Source organism: Athene cunicularia, assembly GCF_003259725.1.
Source record: "Athene cunicularia isolate RWA chromosome 6 unlocalized genomic scaffold, athCun1 chr6_part2, whole genome shotgun sequence".
In the NCBI taxonomy this organism is placed as follows: Eukaryota; Metazoa; Chordata; class Aves; order Strigiformes; family Strigidae; genus Athene; species Athene cunicularia.
In genome coordinates, this window is record NW_020799106.1 from 6,158,592 (window position 1) to 6,175,904 (window position 17,313).

Here is a 17,313-nt window from a genome sequence, read left to right on the forward strand (position 1 = left end):
GAAACCTCTGCAGCAACATGAAATAACTGCTACAGCAGTCTTAGTCAATAATAACTGCACTTCAAAGAAAAAGGACATCCAAAGTTCCTAAACTGGGTACCAAAAACTGTCAAGTGTTCAGTAACTATGGCTAGGATTCTGTCTCAGACCCCTTTGTCTACAGAGTAAGTCCATTACTCATCTTTCAGATTGATACTTATGAAAAATCAAATACAGCAAAAATCAGAGAAAGACCCACAGGCAAATTAAACACATATAGTGCTGGGTTTAGATGATGCACTCTAAATTAGACTTGGACCTGCACCACTGAACATAAAAAAAAAACCCTATTATTCAGTGAACCCATCAACTGTGTACACTGAATAAAGCTAGACTCCCATAAAAAAAAAAAACACACACAACAAAAAACAGAACTTGATCATGTAATAATACACAAAGGAAAAAGGTAGAAGGCAGCTTTACATTAGCCACTTCCTAATTTGTGAATATTTGTCTTTGCAATCTTAGTGTTTCATAATTTTTAAAAAGTGTTTTAATATTACCTGGTAAAATGAAGGCATAATACTTTTTTTTTTTTTTTTCCTTCTTCTTTTCTCCTTTTCTTTCTTCCATGAATACTAAGATTAAGTTGCTTTAGTTTTTGTTTGTTTCTTGTTTTTTCACAAGAGGGGGAATTTCCCAGCCAGGTAACAAATGTTGGAAAAGGGAATACAGGCTGCATACAAAGAAATTACTAGAGGTTACACTGCATGAGAAAGCTGTAAAAACAGTGTTAAGGAAAAAAGAGAATTATTTTAACTGTACTGACTGCTTTATATTATATCCACATCTACTGCCAGCACAAAACCTGCATGCTATACAACGTATTACAATGAATGAATTTCCCTGCTTTTCAAGTGAGACCTTTGTATCCCGGCCGTACCCCGATATGATGCATGCAGAAGCTGCCCTCCGCTGAAGAAACATGCGTGATGCGAGCATCCGTACACATCAACCAACAAAGGTTTTCATTCAAGTCTTTTATTATAGCTTGAATTTTTTCACTGCATTTAAAAATCTAAAAAAAATAAATATTTGTTTCACAGCTGCAAGTCACATATGCATTAACACCACAAAATCTGGAATTTAACCAGAGAAGGAAAGTCAAATCCGAAAGTGTCCAGCTAAGCACAATCGTCTCAGGGCAATTATACTAAAAATAAAATCTTAAGAAAAGGGGAGGGGGGTGTTAAAGAGTTATTTCAAATGCATTTATCTGGAAAAAAAGTGAAAATTCTATTAGAAACCATAAACTACGCTTTCAGCATTTAAAAATAAATGTTTAACCTCTTGACAACAGCAACAATTGTCTGGTACATCTGTTTCCTTTAAGCTGTATCCTTGACACATGGCTGCAGAGGTTTCAAATGATAAATTAACCTCTTTTATAACTGTGTCCACTTGGTTACAGAACCAGTCCTTAAAAATAAAAGTGTATTAAGTCACCTTGTCCATCCACATATTAAAAATGCCATCATATGCAGTTTTGTATTGGCACTGAGTGCTTAATGAATTGTACATTGTGAAGATGAATGTCTCTTAAACAATCACTTTAATTATTAAGGTTCTTAAAACAAACCAGAAAAATATATATCTTCAGAAATCAGAGTAGTCACTTTTTTTGTTAAAAGCCATAAAATAAGCTCATATTCAATTACAAGCAATAGAAACCATACCGCTATTGGAACATAATTATTTTATCACAAAAATTTATTATTTACAAAATGAAAAGTTATTTATCAGGGAAAAGTTAAATGTTCTTACTCAGTGATCTGAAAAACTTAAGCAAGTCTCTCATGCACTCACACGCCAAATTGTTTGCATAAGGTGAAATGTTAATTCATGTTAGTGAAACTTGACTCCCATTCACGATACTCTCCTTTTTATTAGAAGATGGCAAAATCCACATGGTTCTGTACATGAAGGTATGTATTAAGACAGTTCCTCAATTTTGTAAATATTTGTTTTTTGGCTCCCATGAATATCCGTACCACTGAACATTTTTGCAAATAATCGGTTATATTATCAACTCCATCAGTTAATCCACTGAATTCACCACCACAAGAAAGACACAAAGAGTTAGTTTAATGATCCCACGTTACACAGAACTCTCATTTCTTAAGTTATACTAAACTGAAGCCTTCATAGTGATCGATAGCCTGGATCAGCTTAGATTTTAGGGTTTCTTTATCTGTGTATTTTGGCAGATCGAGAAGATTAAAGCAAGTGTGAGCTACTGGAAGATAACCTTCTCCACCTCCTGTTGGCTGGATGACTAGCTTGAGACACTTCATCCCAAGAATCGGGATACGATCACTGCCTGTCAGAAACACTGCCAAGAAAAAACAAACAAAGTCTTGAAAGTAGTTTAAGGCTAAAATTGTACATGTCATATATGCGGTTCTAATAATGGTTTGCATTTTTTAATTGTTCCAGCAGTGCTTAGCTTTTCACACTGAAATTGTTCTGTTAAGTTTGGAAAATAGGGAATAATGACTTAACACGATCTCCAGCTTACACATATGAACTCTTCTCTAACACAACTAAAGGAAAACTTTTCATTTTAGCATATGAAACCAAACAGTCCTACAAAAGAAAAAAAAAACAGTACAAAATTCTTCATGCATCAGACTCATTTAAAATCCACTGGTTATACCTTTAGTGAACATTTGCAAGCATCTTCTAAATACACACAATTAGTTTGTTCAGTAAGAAATTTATCTGAATTGGAAACTAATCTCTGATCTGTTCTAACAAAAGCTCTTTCACAGGAAGCTTCAATAATTTTGTTTTTCCCCTGTACATTACCACTCATTGTAAATATATCAAGGTACTGATAATCAGTTTTAACTCCAGAATTCCATCTATGTACAATTAAAAAACTGGAGGATATGAACCTTATGTCAAAATACAGAAAAAACTTTACTAGTCATCAGATAAATGACACTAGCAGTTTAGGTTGTTGGGTTTTTTTAATGCTACTCTGGCCTGCTGTGATCTTGTAACTGCTCACCACCCAGAATTACTCAGGAAAACCCCAGCAAAACCAGAGACAAGCTCATAATCAACTACTTCTACTTTTTTTTTTCTTCCAAATAAAGTTAATCACATCATTATAGACAAATACTTACACGTGCCCTCTTATAGGAAGAGCCTGAAATCACAGTGACCCTGTTCAGTTAGCAACCTCTGCGCAGCAGTTTTAAATACTTACACAAAAACTGTTTTTTCTTCTCCAGAGACAACTCATGAAAAACCTCCCAGAATATTTTAATGGTAGGATGGTCTGCCCAGTATTCTCCTTTGTATTCTGTGTTCTAAAATGAGCAGGAAGTTACATTATTGTTCATACATAGGACTAGCAGGATAATCTGACCTTAAAGTAAAATGAATGTGGTTTATGTTAAGGGATACTAGAAGTGATGTATTACTGTTTTCCTTGGTCAATTTTCTTCAGCTGTTCAGTTTGACTTCAAGTATAAGGACAGATGCATGTACTCCAAAGAATTCCCAATCCCAACGAAGTAGTGACAAAGTCTCACAGTGAGTTTTGGCAATCAAGAACATTTACTTTTATTAACTGTGTATTTTGTTCAGCTTCCCCCTTCTAACATAATACATTGTACACAGCTGCCTTTTGGTTCTGTGGATTTTTTTTCCTCTCTCTTCAAAGTCTGATTTCCTTCACAAATTCGATGGAAAAACTTTAAGCAGGAAGGTAAGTGACATTTCAGTGTCTTTGTTCACTGACATTTTAAAAAATGTTCCTCACTCATCCAGTCAATCCAATCATGGCTGGCAGTGATATTCATTAAAACAGAGCTCAAAAGGACACTTCAAGATTTTGCTTTTGCATCTTGAAATTAAAAATATATATGAATCAAACAGCTAACTATGGTTCTTACCTTCTCCAATTCTTTCCAATCATAATTTGTGTTCCCAATCACCATTGCCTGCAACTCGCTGGGTTGGAAGAGCTGAAGCACTTTACCTCCACATACTTTGTGGAAGCCTGCATGGAATGCACTGAATAAGGACGCCACAGATTTATTGAAGATGTAGTCCACATATGCATCTACAAAATCTTGCCTGTACAAGGAAGAAAAAAAAATAATTAAGTTATGTTATTTATTTCACTATAATAATTTCTCTTGTTTGTACGCATTGAACTGGACTGAATGGCAACAAGCCTAAAGGCTTGAATGATATGCAACTAGTCAAACTTGCTGGTTTATTTTTTTAATTAAAAAAACCTGTATTTGCACTAAAAATGTAAATCAACTTCAAACGGGCATTTGAGTCCTATACAGTAGAAAGATCACTGCAAAGAAGACAGGATACTGAAAAACAGACAGCCTGTTGTTATCTGTGTACAAGGAGTTCTCCTATCTCGTTGGAAACATCTTCCACAGCATTTAAGGGTAGAACTAAAATTCGTTGATGTTATCAGTATTTATGATTTTTTAAATTACCGTTTTAATCAATCCTAGTTAACGCTGTTAGTTTTTACACTGGCAGAGTAACTTCAGTTGTAGGTTAGTTATCCTACCAACATACATTCTCTGTGGAAACCCACAGTAGCTGAACAACATCCACAGTATTTGAATAACATCAGCCATAATTTAAAGAATCATCTGAACACATTTTAACGATACGTTTATTAAAGTTGTTGAACTGAAAATACTGGAGATGAGCAAAGTGATGAACCACACTCCTCTTCTAGCATTCAACGAGATCCCCATTTTATGCACACTATGTAACTCGCAGGGAGGCAGGCAACATGCAATACTAACAAGGGAAGGAAAAGCTGTTCCAGAGAAAATTCATAGTAATAAACCAATTATCATTCTTACACTCTATGTTAGTATTGTTTACACTGAATTAAAGCATCATGGAATACCTGGATCTTGAGAAATAGGAATTCTTCATTGCTGCAAGACAACAGGTGACAACAGTGCAGCAAATATTCCATGGGCACTTTGAAATTTCTCTCCAAATTCAACTCCAATTTGACTTATTTTGTGACAGAACACCAAACCACCACCAGAGAACTTCAAAGCTATCACGTTTAAGTATCACAAATCCTCAGCGATGAGCCAAGGATTTTAAAAAAAGGAAAAAGCGTGGCATATATAGATGGTGATTGCAGATGGTAATGGTAGGGTAAGTGAGGAGGATAAAAATCACTCCACCGTGGGAGGTACTGCCACTGCACACGGCTATGTACAGGTTTATGATACCCTCAGAATCTTCTGTCATCACTCTACAACAGACATGGCTAATTTTACAGAAAATGTTGCCCAAAACATGTGCCCTCTCAGAACATGCCTAGAGGTACATTTTCTCCCTTGTTCCTACCATGCACAGCCCAGGTGCATTCTGCTCTCATGGAGTATGCTCCTTCCATTTGATTCTCCCTTTTCTCTGGGAGAAGTAAAAACACTGAGAACTCGTAAAGATTAATGAACAGTCAGGAATACAAAAGACAAATGGACAGAGACAGGAAAATGACAGTATTCTGCAAAAAGGGACAAAAGCACCACCAGATATATTCTGCCTATCCTCCAGGAGCAGAAAGGGAACAAAGGGTGGGACAGGCTGATTTTGTAGATAGAAGTAACAGAATCCTTGACCAAGGGAAAAAACCCCACCCCTCACACAGTTTTCTAACAATAACACTAGATAAATGAATGTTATCTGCCCTACAAAGGGAAGACTTCTCTGAAATAATATTCCATATATGAAGATTTGCCACATAATGGCATCTAGGTTGAAGTTTTCGTCATTACTCATTAAATTCCAATTACATATAACTTCCTGTAGAACCACAACCATTTTTAATATCATAAAACAAAGACCACGTAGTCAAAATTTCCCCTCCCTGGAAGTGTTCCAGGCCAGGTTGGATGGGGCTTTGAGAAACCAGGTCTAGTGGAAGGTGCCCCTGCCTGTGGCAGGGGTTGGGACTGGATGGTCTGTAAGGTCCCTTCCAACCCAAACCAGTCTGTGGTATCTATGAAAATGGGCCCTAAAGAGCTTCCAAATACTTTCAAGTTCAAAGTGAAGAAGAAGTATTAAACAGTCTGAGTAAAATTAGAGAGCCTCTCCACAGCTGGCAATCCTTAAATACAATAGCTATTTTAGCAATACACATGAGAACAGGTTGGAAGAACAACCAAAGTAGTTTTGCCTTCAACATTAGTGCAAGAGCTTAGCAAAGGCTATTTATAGCAGCCCAGTTACATTCCCAAGGCAGATACCAACACTGAACTACCCTGTAACCCACAAAACTCACCTATTTTGTTTGACTACAGGAATATCAGCACCATTAGGAACAAGTTCTTTAATTTCTGTTGTACCAAAGTTTTCCACAGTGATCTGTCGAAAACAAACAAAAATAGTGTAAATCTTATTTACTGAGTAAAGTAATTCTTCCCACCACTGAGCTAACAGCATCGTGAACTGCACACACAGATACTAAAATTCACAGGAATCAGCAGCTGATAGTTTTGCTCAAACACTCCAGAGACAGTTATAATAGATGGTATGAGCTTGATACAAAATATTTCCAACACTATATAAAACTTACCGTAAAATTAAGACAAAATGCTTCTTCAATGTCATCCTCTGGATAGTCCAGTAACTGCTGCATTCCCCTACAAAATAAGTTAAAGTACTTGTATCAGTGGAAAAAAAAAATTTAACTTATTTTCCTGAAGTATTCTTTAAGCTTTGATAATTCAAGTTTAAAAAAAAAAATCTTTATACTGTTACTTCCTTTATTAGCTCATTGACTTGCACCTTGTGCAGTGTTGGGAAATCTCAAGCATTGTTTTGCTATTACTTGTAGCGTTATTTCCTTCTGTCTGTCTCCAGGTGTGAAGAGAGAAGATTCAGATCCTAGTCTTTAGCTAAGGGATTCCCAAACCAGAGGTAGTAAGTACTTAATAACCACTGACAGACTCATCCATTAGCTTGTTTGATTTCTCCTTGAATCTATGAAAACTCGAGCATTCACAACACTGAGGCAATCGAACGCCCACCTCCACTCGTCTGAACCTCCCACCTGCCAGTGCTATTCAAATCCCTACTCAAGGGCAGATACTTAGCATGCATTTGATCCTGAAATAAGCAAAAACATTTCCTGGATAGACTAAATAAGCTGTTCAGAACTAAACTATGTTCACACTTAAGGTTATAAAATTAATGGCTAAAACTCAAAGGTTTGAATTTCAAATATTATTTTACCCTAGAATCCTTGTAGGCCTTGTAGGATAATAAACCAGAAGACAAATACTAAAACCAAGCATTCAGAAGCAGGTATTTAGCAATAGCATGTATCCTTACTCAAATGACATAATGGCTGCAAGTTACTCCTGAGCTGTTTATCCTGTTAGTGTGAAAATAACACATTTTCGTTATGTTCCTAAAGAAAAATGTTGAATTAAAAATTAATTCCTGGTAACACTCATTCTTCTTTTTTGCTTACCTGCCAACATCTGGCATCAACTCTTTTAAGTCATCCAGGGATGGTTTCTTATTCAGTAACTTTTTGTACAATGCCAAAGGGAAATGAAGGTCTACAATAGTAAAATTATATATTGCTAGCCCACAGACAACACCAATCAAATGAAACAAGTCACTGTCTTCAAAGGTCTAAGAACAGAAAACAGACAAGATGGTTCAAAATAAAGAAGTTATTTTAATCTTGCAGAGTCCAGAAAAAAAAGTGTACAGTGCAGTATAATCTGAGTTTCATTTATATTTTCTTCAAATATGTATGCATCCATAAGTACTGAGGAAAACAGAATAAAGTTTTAACCAGCTGAGAGAGACTAAATCCAAGGAAACAGAATTCTTTCTACATAACAAAAAAAAGCAGCTGAGGTAAAACATATTTTGTGTTACTAGTGCTGCATACTGCTGAAGTACTGCATTAAGATTCTGGTTTGGTCAGTAATTTACCATTGCACTATTCGGTGCTTAAATCTGTCAATTTAAAAAAAAAATATTTTTGGAGGAGGAGGAGGGAGGAGCCCACTACTGACTCCCTTGGAGCTAACAGCCAAGGCTTAAAACACAACTTGTGAAAACATTCACATTCAGGTACTTGTGATATAGCCACCCTATTCAGTGTTTTTCTCTGAAGGAGAACTAAAAAGTCAATAGTCAAACTCTGGAGAAAGTACGAGTAGATGGCTACTGGTGAAACGGACCCAAAAATGTGACTGAACACAGAAAGACCCGTTCAACGTGCCACTTCAAGAATTTTTCTCTGCCACCTTGATTTACTGATTCTGCTCTTGGAATCAGTTTACTCTGGCTGGCACTTTCTCCTGTTAAACTTGTCTGGGTAAGGAGTAAGTGAGGAATGGGGAAAGGAGGAGGGAAAAGTTTTGATCGAACAATGACAAAAAATAAACATTTTTTGAGAATATTACTTCAGCTTCTCCTCTTGAAATAAAATCACCACAAACTACTATGGTCATACATTATTTGTATCAATATTTTAAGTTAAAAGAAAATTAATGCCTATAGATCGTACCCTACCTTATCAGAGAACCAGATCAGCCTGGACTCTTCGTAATACCTGAACATTCCGTATTTGGGATCTAGCAACTCCCTCATGATGAGCAAAAAAAATTCTTTGCGAACACCTCCAGCATCAACAGCTTCTTCTCCTACAAAAATAACCTGAAACACACAATTCAATTAGCACTGAATTAAAAACAGATTATGAAACGAGACTTGTCCAAAACCATTCTCAGTTAATCGCATGCCAGTGAAGGATGCTTTGAGCAATGTGTGCTGATATATACCTTGAGTGGCTTCTTGTAGTCTACATTCTTGGTTTTCCTTAGAACTTCCACAGCATCTCCTACAATATTGTCTCTCCGTACCATTAATATCAGACATGGGTTGACAGATTCAAATACTGGCAGAAAGAGAGAAGACAAATTCTGCCTGTGAGCCTGATCAACAGCCATCTGGAAAAAACAACCCAAAGTGTCAGTAGGTAACATAAGATTCCTGTCAACATTAAATTTCCATCAGTCTTATCTTAAAAAGTGCAGAAGACATGAACGGGAATAGCTATTGTCAGAGCTACTGAATTTGTCCCCAAATTCTTCATATTTTTTTTATGTCAGGAAATACTTCATCTCAGGAAATACTTTTCCTTTACACCCATTAGACTAATCAATGCTAATATTCAGGGAAGTCTTAAAACACAGTTTTTGACATTCCAGTCAAAATACTTTGGATAACAAAAGGAAGTAAGAAAATACTGCACTTCATCTAATGAAAAGTGAGTTATTTTAACATAAATTGGGCATAAAAACATCCATTAAAAACTAATTCACAGAATTTGTTCACCTATTTCATTTGTATTATAATTTGTGTATTACAAATGTTAAAAACCAAAATACTACTGCTAATGTTCTGAATAATAAATCTCTTGAAAATTTAAGACTCTAGTATTGTTAACAGAAACATTCAGTGTGAACATTTCCCTGAATTTGTCAAATATTCACATTGACTGTGTATATACATTCTTAAAGGCATAAGAAACCATGTTTATTATGCACTACAAAAAGCAAGCTAGTATTTTTCCACACAAACCCATTACTTGAGCATGACATCTCTTCCATTTAATTTCAGACTCAGAACAGTAATTTTTATGTTAAAAATTATAAACAAAGCGGGGGGGGGGGGGGGGCTCCTACTTCATTTTTTTTAAGAATATGATTTATTATACCCTTACAGCCACTGAACAGGTATGGAATATATGTATTAAAAAAAAAAATCTAAATGTTGAACAAAAGTATAGCTCATCACATCACACTGGTTTCAGTTCTACCTAGAGAATCATGAAAACACAAAGATCCTCTCAGTTACTTCAGGACTGTCTAGTGTCTCTATCTCTAGACAAGAGATATGGGTCAAGATACAGAATTGTTTGTATCGGGTACCTAATTTCTGGGAAAGTTTCTAGTTAAAACAGAAGTGAACAAATTACAGTAACACATAATTGCATTTAACAGCAAGAGAGCCAAAAACTACTGCAAACTGCAAGATCAGGAAACCTACTCCCACTGTCCCAAGCAGATGCTGAATTTTCAAAATAAGCTGCTTTTCCACTGCCCTCCAGACACTGATCAGACTTCAAGAGTTTAGCAGCATTTTGAAGGTGGTACGACAGGTGAAATGTGAAATGAGGTGTGCACTAGATATTGTCATGGTGCCAACACGTTGCCAATCTACCAATCTTAACAGCAGCAGTAGCTCCTAAGTTCCACCAAGGTAAAAAATTAAAAGTAACTGTAGCTGGCTGCTGCCCCAAACAAGACAGACTGACTTCCAGCTCTGGGCTCCACACATGTGTCCTTTAAAGTCTGCTCATATGGGAGGTGGAATTGGCTTTTGGTTGGGGATGGTGGTTGAGATTTTTTGTTTTGTTGGGGTTTTTCTGTATACCTGTACTATGGGTTGTGAACACCTCCAAAAAGCCATCTCATGAATGGAAAAAAGTTCCTTAGAAATTTATGCAATTATTAGACAATCTAATTTCAATGAGATCCCAAACCCACAAACCACCAGCTTCTATCATGTACATACCCCGAGATTAAAACTAGACCCCTCATTCTCATGGATAAGAGATCACTGGTTTGGAATTATTTTTTTTTAAACAAAAAACCAAACAAAAACAGAACCAAAGGAAAACAAACAAACAAACAAAAAACCCTCCCAAAACAGCAGCAACCCCTCCAGCTAACTAAAGAGAGACAATTTCCATAACATTTAAATGTTATAAATTTTTTTTTTATTTATTTTACAGATATATCTATATAAATTACATGACATTTAAAACTGAGACTCTTACCTGCATCTGTATGACTGCATCTGTTTGTAGGAGAGTTGTCTTTGCCTGGGCATCAAATACAAATGGATATGTGCAAATTGTAACAGGAATATCTGTTAACTAGAATTAAAGGAACAATGTCATATCTCTGCTTATTTAAAAAACACAGTCATGGTTAAAGAAGCCACTGCAATAGCATTCATTTAATAAACGTATTTTATTGGAAAGAGAAAAGAACCTTTACTCATCGTCAATGCAGGACCAAAAGCATCTTAGGAAAATTAAGTGGATTTTCAACTGTTTAGTACTTCAACAAAAAATAAACCAAACCAAACCAAAAAGCCGAACCAAACTAAAAATAAACAAAACACACACAAGCACCACTCTCGCTTAGCACATTTTGATTTCAGAATTTGTTACAGCTAGTGGATATCGAAGTAGTAGTCCTTGTTTTCAAATGCCACTCTGAATTTGGAATACAAAGAATTACAAAGATTTGCCCCACAAAACCCTGTTCAGAATACAGCCATGTTAATATAAAGCTTCACTCCCAATAGAACACATCAGACAACCCTTGACATTCATATTTCTGATTTCCTTACATTCTGCAAAAGAAATCAGATTGCAACCAATCTTACCTCAGTTAATCCATGGTTGACATCCTATGACAGCATTTGCACAAAGGTAGCAATAATTAAGATGAAAAAGCAGCATTAGTGTCTGCATTAATTATTCACCTCTGACGCAGAATTAAAAATATTTATTTACAGCTTACCCCCCCAATAGAATTCTAATTGATCTACCAAATACAACCATGCTTTTCAACACCCTACGTATGTCTTTAAAAAAAGGACCGTTAAAGTATCCCATTTTCTTTGATGTAAAAATAACTAAACATTTTAAATGTTTACTTCCATACACTAATAATTGACTTTTCCTTTTACCTATGCATTTTCATTCTCCAATGACTATAGCATATCAAATTAAATGCAAAGCATGTTGAATGAGTAAAAATTTTAAAATACAATACACCACTTTATTGTAAAGTCTCAAGAATCATTTGGGTCTATGATAAGGTATGAAAGGAGAAAAAAAATTGATTGCTAAAATTTGAGACAATACATATGGCTGGGACTGTGGGGAGAGTTTCACAACAAGCTAGATCAACTTTGATAAGAAACTAAGTTATCCAGCTGGTGCTACGTTACCCTCCTTACCCTTTGCTGAAAGCTAAGTTTATTTCCACCTAGCCAGCAGAAAACAGAAAAAGAATAAAAGGTAAAACTAATAGATTTTTGAATAAAAATATATATATATATATATATATATATATATATATATGTATACACACATACACACACATATATAAATATATATATATACACACACATATATAGACACTCAGAAGTCAAATATGTAGACATCCATGGCTCACAGCAAGTGACAGCCAGAATACTGTGCTCTCTATCTACATCCCTGTTTCCTACAGGAAATATCAGATTTGAGTATCACATTCATCACACACTTAAGCAATTTTGTACTCCTACTGTATCTACCGTTATTTATTCCTAGTTCAAATGGGTTTTCTCAACTCCCTTATGCAGTATCTCAATAACACCTCTTCAACACCTCTTCAAATCTACCATTTATGAGTGGGGAAAAACTGAAGGTACGAAATCATCTTTCCACTGTTCAAAGAATAAGAGCTTTTTCTTCCAAGTTTCTCTCTGAGAATGAATACTTCCAAGATGCTATTTTCTTCTACATTTTTCCCCTCCATATTTTAGTTAAGGAACGGAGCAAAGAGTTTAACCTCAAGTTAAGACAACAAAAATTACACTAGCAAAAGAAATTTTGATTCATTATTACTGATTCAATAGGCAAGTAGGGTTTCTTATTGTTTTAAAAGCACGAACACAGGAAGCTAGTGGATATGAAGGCAGGAAAAGGCCATTAAAACCATTTATGAAGGAGATCTGACCAAGGCCACAGAATTTCTCTCAGTCCTACAATAAATCAAAATAACTTTTTCTCTCATCTTGAAACTGCACAAATGCATGACCAAATAATGATGATCAAAGGGAAATTCAGTAGCTAGTATTTTCTCAGCAACATCAAGCTACTGCTCAACCTTCCAATTTATTTAACAAATGGAGTTTAAGACTTGCATTACAATACAATTTTCCAGCTTTCATTTTCACATATTCACTATTTTCTTCTCTGATTATAACATATGCAATTTGGGTATGTTTACACCCATTTAAAGCATGGTTGCAAAGGTCATCATCTTTTAAATTCCAACACTTTTGTACCCCTCACTGTCATATCCTCCTCTGCTCCAAATATACGACCTATCTCTTAATTCCAAGGCCTGGCAATGCTTATCCCTAGCTTCTACATTTCATTTAGTATACCACCCCTCTTAGCTACCAACACCAGCTGACATCACACACCAGTTATTTTTTCAGACAAGCTTGGCTGAAACAAATGTCTGTCATGACTGCCAATACTGACTCATTATTTCTTTACACTCCCCAATCTCCCTGCTGTTGTTATTCTACAATTGCAATTTTAATTCTTTGGTAAACAGCATCACTTGTTTTGTATTCATAAAATACAGCAAAAGTAGGCCTCCCATGTTCAGGACCCTCCAGGTACTACTGCAAAAAAATTAAATTTAGGTGGCTAGAGAAAGCATATTAACTTACTCAATATTCTTTCAAAGCCTAAGTCAAAGAACTGTGCAGCAAAATCCTATTCAACCCACTAATTCTCTGCACAGCCATTACTTTACTCTCACCCCTCTTCTGTTTACAGATGCAGGAATTCATTATCTCAGTTCCTGCTGAGGACTATTCAAAGTAGTTATGTTAGTTATTATGTCAATTTTAGTTATCTGTCCCCTTTAATTCCCTATTATGCTTCTAGACTTAGTTTTCCAAGACAGTTTCAGCTTTCTCATTAACTACCTATCTTGTATAGCAAATCAGGTTATTCTGGATGTCTTCTTAGCATGAATTACCACTTCCTAACGTTTTTGACATGGCAAGTCTCAAGTGACGGCATTCTAAGTCACTTTTTAATTGATGGATTAAAAATGCTGGACAGTGTCAATCCTAAAAATGATACCCTACAAGGAGCACACCTGTTTAACAATTCTTCCTCAGCTAGTACCTAACGTGAGTGTTCAGCATCAGCGATGTGTTAAGATACTTTTATGAAAAGTGCCCATATTTAGAGAATCTACAGGCTTCTCTAAAGGAATAAAATCAAAACAAAACATGGGGGGAAAAAACACTCACAAAAAATCCCAGATAAAAACCAGCACAACTTACCATTCCAAATACTTGCTGCTGGACCCAGCTGACATAGTCATTTCTGATATCTATCAAATCTTGTATCTCGTGAATGTAAAATCTGTCATACTGTATAACTTGTCCTCTTTCGTTTACCTAAGGAAGCACAATTTACTTTTCATTAGCACTTTGTGTAACAGTTTTCAAAAGCACATTTTCCATGTTTTTCAAGCATTCAGTACGTCAGTCACAGATACCCACCTACAAAAAAAAAAAAAAAAAAAAAAAAAAAACAGTGTTAAAGGCATGGATACATAGATTACTCAGAATCCCAAAGGTGCAAAGAAAAAAAATAAGATTAAGTGAGCATACAGCATCGCACAATACAGTGCTACTGCTCTGAAACATCATACGATCTCAAAGGAACACTGATGAATATACATATTCATGTATACAATGGAACAAATACTTGTTCCCGTTTTTGAGAACTGATTTAAGAATTCTGTTCTTAATTACAGTATGAATACTACCTCTGTTACCTGTGACCAGAGGAGCAGTTTCTATTTTAAAACATTAAGCTTAGAAAAAAAAGAGAAGATGTGGAAAAATAACCTTATATAAAGGCTTGTCTTCTACAGTATAATTTTAATCTAGAAGCATCCATACTTTCGTAACATGCACTCTTCCCAAGGACTGTTAAGCACCATTAACTGCCAAAATAGCAAGATCCCCAATTCTGTCTTTATAACCAGATAATCTAAGCCTAATTTTCCCAAATATCTTCCCTACCATCCCCATAACTCCAAACCACCAGATACTAAATCCATTAAATACCCCAGATACGTTGCCCCATTTTTTTTCCTATTACTTAAGCCACACCAACTGATTATTAAGACTAAACAGTCTGGGCAGCAAGGTAGGTCTAAATTTAACTATTTCTACAATGTAGCTACATATTGACCCAGTCAAAGATGGGTTTCAAAGAAAAAAACCAAACCATAATTTAGGAGAGCCACATTACAATTCTACAATTAGCCACGCGTCTTTAAGATTTTAAGACCAACTTCAGCTATTAAGATTTATTGGCTACAGCAAGCCTGAGCAGTGGCAGGAATTCTAAAGGCAGAATAATAATTTATTATATACCAACAGCTTTCCATATGGGAATCTGTAATGGACGTCTTGGACTTGTAATCCAAGAAACTTACTAAACAGTTGTACTCTCAGCTTAATTTGATCATCTCCATAAAGAATAACAGTTGAGCAAACCACTGCATACAAATTCCAACTTCCAAAGCAGAAATCTGTTCCATTCCTGCTGACAGCTTGAGGAGGAGGGCTGTTATGTACATCACACAAAGGTTCAATTTATAGACACCTGTGCCCATTTTGCTAGACTGTACAAATACAGTACTTGACCAGCACCTTAAGGCATGCCTAAAATACGCTTTCAGCATATAAACACAAAATGCCATAGGACTACAATAAACTACAGAGGGGAAAAAATTAGGGGGTAGGAGGGGAAACCTCAGCAGCAACTAGAGAATGCACTCTGATGTTTGGTTACTTTGGTTACAGTTTGGTTACTCCAAACAATTTGGGCTATTTTTGTTCAAAGTTCATAAATTCGTTAGTTTTAATGAATTAAGTTAAAACACTAACAAATGGAATAAAAAACCCATGAAATAAATGTTTGGTAAAACTGTGCAGATCTTTCCTGTTCAAAATACAGCTTGCTCTCATCTTCCATTTGTGATATTATTTGCTATCATTTCAAGCTTAGGAGGCAATTCTTTCCAACATACCCTCACAGATCCAATTGACTGGGTCAGTTTGTGTTCCCAAGAAAAGAGGTAATTCCATCAACATGTCAGATTGGAATCCAGAATTCCAATGGTTCATAGGTCCAGATGGAACAACTACAGATATCTTTGTAGATGCAAGTCTGAGTATTTAAAACTCTTTGGTAACTTAACTTCTTTTAACATCTACACAGCACACAGACGCTGACAAAAACAAACAATAAGTAACTGGTGAAAATTGACGTAAACATACTCTATGCAGTATTTCCAGAACTCTGAAAGCCGTGTGTAGAAAATTGGTAAGTATTCTTCTTTCAGAAGCTGGAATGCCAATCTTGCACAACTTCAAAAGGTGGACTACTACATCCTTGTAGAGTTCCACTATCTTGAGGAACAACGGAGGTTCAAGTACCGACCACCAATTTTCTGTCAAAAAATGGTAAGCACATAAACTTAGTATTTGCCACTACAACATTATGCTATCATTTTAACAAAAAAAACATGTTTTGCTAGAAAGCATACTGGTCAGTTAGGAAAGACACTAAAAAAAAAAAGTTTAACACAGCAAGAGCAGTGCTGTCTTTTAAAAAGCAAACTCCTCTTTGTATAAATAATGAAACCTCTCCTCAAATGCTCTATTGTTACACACCAACTCTTTAAATTAAGTTTGTTCATCCGGATTACATGACAGTATCACAAAGTAATATCTGACATAAAACCAGAAAGCTCAAACCCTGAAACCATGACTTTAAGCAAACAATCCTGAGAGCAATGGAAAGTGATGGAAAGGACCTACAGTTCAACGAAATTCTCATTTTGCTTTTCATTACTCTCACCAAAAACTAACAAAAACCACAAGAGGTGGGTTACAAAGCAAAAAATTGAGTACCCTCTCAAAAAGATACCAATTATAAAGGAAATATTCTGGAATCTCAATTCCTTAAGCTGAATTTGAGGTGACAGGAGTCACAATAAATGAATGTGTAAGGGAGTTAAAGAAAATAGAGCTGTTCGCAGCTATGTATTTAAGACCACATCTTAGGATCAGTGAGAAAACATGAACTTCTCAGAAGTAACTGAACAGGTGTTGTATTCAAAACAAAGGCAATTTAACATCTGCTCTGCACCACTTCTGTAAATTGCTTAGAGCTTGTTAGCTGCCTGACCACATAATTTTCACTTTAAAGTGTGAAGACACGTATCAAATATGCTTCAAAGTACACAGTTTAATTCCTCCCAAATGGAATCAGTCCAAAAATTACAATACCAGATGAATTCACGTGGATGGCCAGTTAACCCACCCAGAAGCAAGACA

The 17,313-nt window shown here is 35.7% G+C and overlaps 1 protein-coding gene across 3 annotated transcripts in view; it reads right to left on the bottom strand.

Moving 5' to 3' along the window:
- Nucleotides 1-2,003: 2,003 nt before the first annotated feature.
- HERC4 (HECT and RLD domain containing E3 ubiquitin protein ligase 4) overlaps nt 2,004-17,313 on the bottom strand; it is a 34,898-nt gene continuing 19,588 nt past the window's right edge. For 2 of the 3 annotated variants that reach the window (XM_026851914.1, XM_026851915.1), the window contains 12 exons: nt 16,252-16,424; nt 14,236-14,352; nt 11,539-11,562; nt 10,922-11,020; nt 8,859-9,026; nt 8,590-8,733; nt 7,529-7,695; nt 6,629-6,695; nt 6,335-6,417; nt 3,945-4,128; nt 3,254-3,356; nt 2,004-2,371 (listed from right to left, as the gene is read on the bottom strand). In XM_026851914.1, the coding sequence (XP_026707715.1) occupies nt 2,163-2,371; nt 3,254-3,356; nt 3,945-4,128; nt 6,335-6,417; nt 6,629-6,695; nt 7,529-7,695; nt 8,590-8,733; nt 8,859-9,026; nt 10,922-11,020; nt 11,539-11,562; nt 14,236-14,352; nt 16,252-16,424 (1,538 nt within the window). In that variant the 3' untranslated portion in view covers nt 2,004-2,162. The remainder of the gene's footprint in view (nt 2,372-3,253; nt 3,357-3,944; nt 4,129-6,334; nt 6,418-6,628; nt 6,696-7,528; nt 7,696-8,589; nt 8,734-8,858; nt 9,027-10,921; nt 11,021-11,538; nt 11,563-14,235; nt 14,353-16,251; nt 16,425-17,313) is intronic. The other variant, XM_026851916.1, reaches the window with a different exon arrangement.